The 4,295-nt window shown below is 44.5% G+C and overlaps 1 protein-coding gene across 1 annotated transcript; it reads right to left on the reverse strand.

The window, feature by feature from the left end:
* Positions 1-3,847: 3,847 nt before the first annotated feature.
* Positions 3,848-4,295, reverse strand: LOC113565652. Its single transcript, XM_026988299.1, has 2 exons — positions 4,051-4,295; positions 3,848-3,990 (listed from the first exon to the last, which is right to left on the reverse strand). The coding sequence occupies exons 1-2, from the start codon at positions 4,277-4,279 to the stop codon at positions 3,848-3,850; spliced, it is 372 nt and encodes a 123-aa protein (XP_026844100.1). The 5' UTR covers positions 4,280-4,295.

A 4,295-nucleotide genomic window follows, 5' to 3' on the forward strand; every position in this document is an offset into this window, starting at 1 on the left:
TGCCAACCGACTGCCGCTGGAAAAAATGACATCAATTTTTCCCCGATTCTCGCAAAAAATCATGATGGTTACATCATTAAATTTGTCAAAAATCGGCCTCGTTTTCGTTGTGGAGATTTTGATGCCGTTCGACAGTCTGGATTCTCGCGATGCTGGGAGTGTCGGTCCTTCTCCGATCTGGTCCTATTTGGCTGAGATATAGCCTTCCGAAGATTTGGATTTGTTATATATTAAAATACTGTTTTTTCTTTTACGCTATATCTCAGCTGCACATCAATCGATCTGGGCGTGACATGTCCCTCCGTGATCGGGAGAGTCCTGCCAACCGACTGCCGCCGGAAAAAAGGACATCAATTTTCCCCCGATTTTCGCAAAAAATCATGATTTACATCATTAAATTTGTCAAAAATCGGCCTCGTTTTCGTTGTGGAGATTTTGATGCCGTTCGACAGTCTGGATTCTCGCGATGCTGGGAGTGTCGGTCCTTCTCCGATCTGGTCCTATTTGGCTGAGATATAGCCTTCCGAAAATTTGGATTTGTTAAATATTAAAATATTGTTTGTTTTCTTTACGCTATATTTCAGCTGCACATCAATCGATCTGGGCGTGGCATGTCTCTCCGTGATCGGGAAAGTCCTGCCAACCGACTGCCGCTGGAAAAAAGGACATCAATTTTTCCCCGATTTTCGCAAAAAATCATGATTCTACTGCTGTGTCGCTGAGTCGACAAGGTGCCGTCTCATCCGCTGAAACACGGACCAGACATCGACGGCGGAGTTGTTGGTTCACGCCCACGGGAAATAATGCCACCAATCAAACGCTGGGCTATAGCTTTGAGACGCGTAAGTAAATCAGTATATATGTAATTCTGAATATGTTTTAAAATACATCTTCCTTCACAGAGGACTTATGTACCCTACGCTTTGCCACAAACCGAGGCGTATCCGATTTCCCCCCGCCAGACGGAGTCCAATCAAAGTATCCCAGCCAGACAGAATCGTGTCCTAGCAGGATCGAGGCGCACCAATTACAAGATCGAACATAAGAAGCCATCGTCATCAGTCGCCCTGGCCATCAACAACAAGGACTTTGACTGTGACAACCACCGGAAGAGCTAAGCGGGCTACCACCATCTAGATATATCTCGTTGTTTTTAGGTTTAAGGATATATGTACGCCTCCATATATTTAGATAGTAGACACAAATGTTTTCCACCTGTTTATTTATTTAAACTAAGCTAAGTTATGATGAATAAAACTATTGAAAAATCATCCTTGCTGTTTTTTGTATGGAGGAAACTATCCCAATTTCAAAAAGGCGTGGCACGACCAGATCGGTACAAAATTAGCGGAGAAAACTCAATATTTTTGATTGGGGAAAATGTCCTTGATCCTTGATAAGGACTCCATCAATTAGGGACATTTTTCCAAACTCAGGAAGCTGCCGCACGCCCAGATCGGCCCACAAATAGCCGAGAAAACTATGTATGTATGATTGGGGTTGTTGGAGTCCTTACCGAAGGATCAAGGACATTTTTCTGATTACGGGGGGCCGTCGCACGTCCCGATCGGGCCTCAAATAACGGAGTAAACAAGATATGTATGTCTGGAGTAAATATCCTTGATCCTTGGTCCTTGATAAGGACTCCATTAAATCAGGGACATTTTTCCAAACTCAGGAAGCCGTCGCATGTCCCGATCGGGCCTCAAATAACGGAGAAACAAATCTGGTTTGTAATTTGTTATATTTAAAAATGTAGTTCAAGAATTCGCCGATAGCGGCGCCACCGTACAAAAGAGAAAAACTCGCGTCACATGGCCAAAATCTGGATGGGATACCAGGCGAACAGAAATCAGCAGAAGGTAACTGAATTTTTTAAAAATTAATGGTCCCCCAAAAGTATGCACCATTTTTTTCAATTCCTACAGTTGCTTGCTGCTGATTTCTGTTCGCCTGGTATCCCATCCAGATTTTGGCCATTTGACGCGAGTTTTTCTCTTTTGTACGGTGGCGCCGCTATCGGCGAATTCTTGAACTACATTTTCAAAAATACCAAATTACAAACCAGATTTGTTTCTCCGTTATTTGAGGCCCGATCGGGACATGCGACATCTTCCTGAGTTCGGAAAAATGTCCCTGATTTAATGGAGTCCTTATCAAGGACCAAGGATCAAGGATATTTACTCCAGACATACATATCTTGTTTACTCCGTTATTTGAGGCTCGATCGGGACGTGCGACGGCCCCCCGTAATCAGAAAAATGTCCTTGATCCTTCGGTAAGGACTCCAACAACCCCAATCATACATACATAGTTTTCTCGGCTATTTGTGGGCCGATCTGGGCGTGCGGCAGCTTCCTGAGTTTGGAAAAATGTCCCTGATTTAATGGAGTCCTTATCAAGGACCAAGGATCAAGGATATTTACTCCAGACATACATATCTTGTTTACTCCGTTATTTGAGGCCCGATCGGGACGTGCGACGGCCCCCCGTAATCAGAAAAATGTCCTTGATCCTTCGGTAAGGACTCCAACAACCCCAATCATACATACATAGTTTTCTCGGCTATTTGTGGGCCGATCTGGGCGTGCGGCAGCTTCCTGAGTTTGGAAAAATGTCCCTGATTTAATGGAGTCCTTATCAAGGACCAAGGATCAAGGATATTTACTCTAGACATACATATCTTGTTTACTCCGTTATTTGAGGCCCGATCGGGACGTGCGACGGTCCCCCGTGATCAGAAAAATGTCCTCGATCCTTTGGTAAGGACTCCAACAACCCCAATCATACATACATAGTTTTCTCGGCTATTTGTGGGCCGATCTGGGCGTGCGGCAGCTTCCTGAGTTTGGAAAAATGTCCCTGATTTAATGGAGTCCTTATCAAGGACCAAGGATCAAGGATATTTACTCTAGACATACATATCTTGTTTACTCCGTTATCTGAGGCCTGATCGGGACATGCGACATCTTCCTGAGTTCGGAAAAATGTCCCTGATTTAATGGAGTCCTTATCAAGGACCAAGGATCAAGGATATTTACTCCAGACATACATATCTTGTTTACTCCGTTATTTGAGGCTCGATCGGGACGTGCGACGGCCCCCCGTAATCAGAAAAATGTCCTTGATCCTTCGGTAAGGACTCCAACAACCCCAATCATACATACATAGTTTTCTCGGCTATTTGTGGTCCGATCTGGGCGTGCGGCAGCTTCCTGAGTTTGGAAAAATGTCCCTGATTTAATGGAGTCCTTATCAAGGACCAAGGATCAAGGATATTTACTCTAGACATACATATCTTGTTTACTCCGTTATTTGAGGCCCGATCGGGACGTGCGACGGTCCCCCGTGATCAGAAAAATGTCCTCGATCCTTTGGTAAGGACTCCATTAACCCCAACCATACATACATAGTTTTCTCGGCTGTTTGTGGGCCGATCTGAGCGTGCGATGGCTTCCTGCGATCGAAAAATGTCCCTTATTGATGGAGTCCTTATCAAGGATCAAGGACATTTTCCCCAATCAAAAATATTGAGTTTTCTCCGCTAATTTTGTACCGATCTGGTCGTGCCACGCCTTTTTGAAATCGGGATAGTTTCCTCCATACAAAAAACAGCAAGGATGATTTTTCAATAGTTTTATTCATCATAACTTAGCTTAGTTTAAATAAATAAACAGGTGGAAAACATTTGTGTCTACTATCTAAATATATGGAGGCGTACATATATCCTTAAACCTAAAAACAACGAGATATATCTAGATGGTGGTAGCCCGCTTAGCTCTTCCGGTGGTTGTCACAGTCAAAGTCCTTGTTGTTGATGGCCAGGGCGAGTGATGACGATGGCTTCTTATGTTCGATCTTGTAATTGGTGCGCCTCGATCCTGCTAGGACACGATTCTGTCTGGCTGGGATACTTTGATAGGACTCCGTCTGGCGGGAGGAAATCGGATACGCCTCGGTTTGTGGCAAAGCGTAGGGTACATAAGTCCTCTGTGAAGGAAGATGTATTTTAAAACATATTCAGAATTACATATATACTGATTTACTTACGCGTCTCAAAGCTATAGCCCAGCGTTTGATTGGTGGCATTATTTCCCGTGGGCGTGAACCAACAACTCCGCCGTCGATGTCTGGTCCGTGTTTCAGCGGATGAGACGGCACCTTGTCGACTCAGCGACACAGCAGTAGAATCATGGTTTTGTGAAAATTGTGGAAAAAAAGATGTCCTTTTTCCCAATGGCAGTCGGTTGGCAGGACTCTCCCGATCACGGAGGGACATGTCACGCCCAGATCGA

The sequence above is a fragment of the Drosophila persimilis genome, unplaced genomic scaffold (genome assembly GCF_003286085.1).
Source record: "Drosophila persimilis strain 14011-0111.01,24,50 unplaced genomic scaffold, DperRS2 tig00000191-arrow-pilon, whole genome shotgun sequence".
NCBI lineage: Eukaryota > Metazoa > Arthropoda > Insecta > Diptera > Drosophilidae > Drosophila > Drosophila persimilis.

Coding starts and splice junctions, on each gene's coding strand:
- LOC113565652 (XM_026988299.1), bottom strand. CDS start 4,279: ATGTCCCTCCGTGATCGGGAGAGTCCTGCCAACCGACTGCCATTGGGA. Junction 3,991..4,050: donor GGGCTATAGCTTTGAGACGC/GTAAGTAAATCA, acceptor CTTCCTTCACAG/AGGACTTATGTACCCTACGC.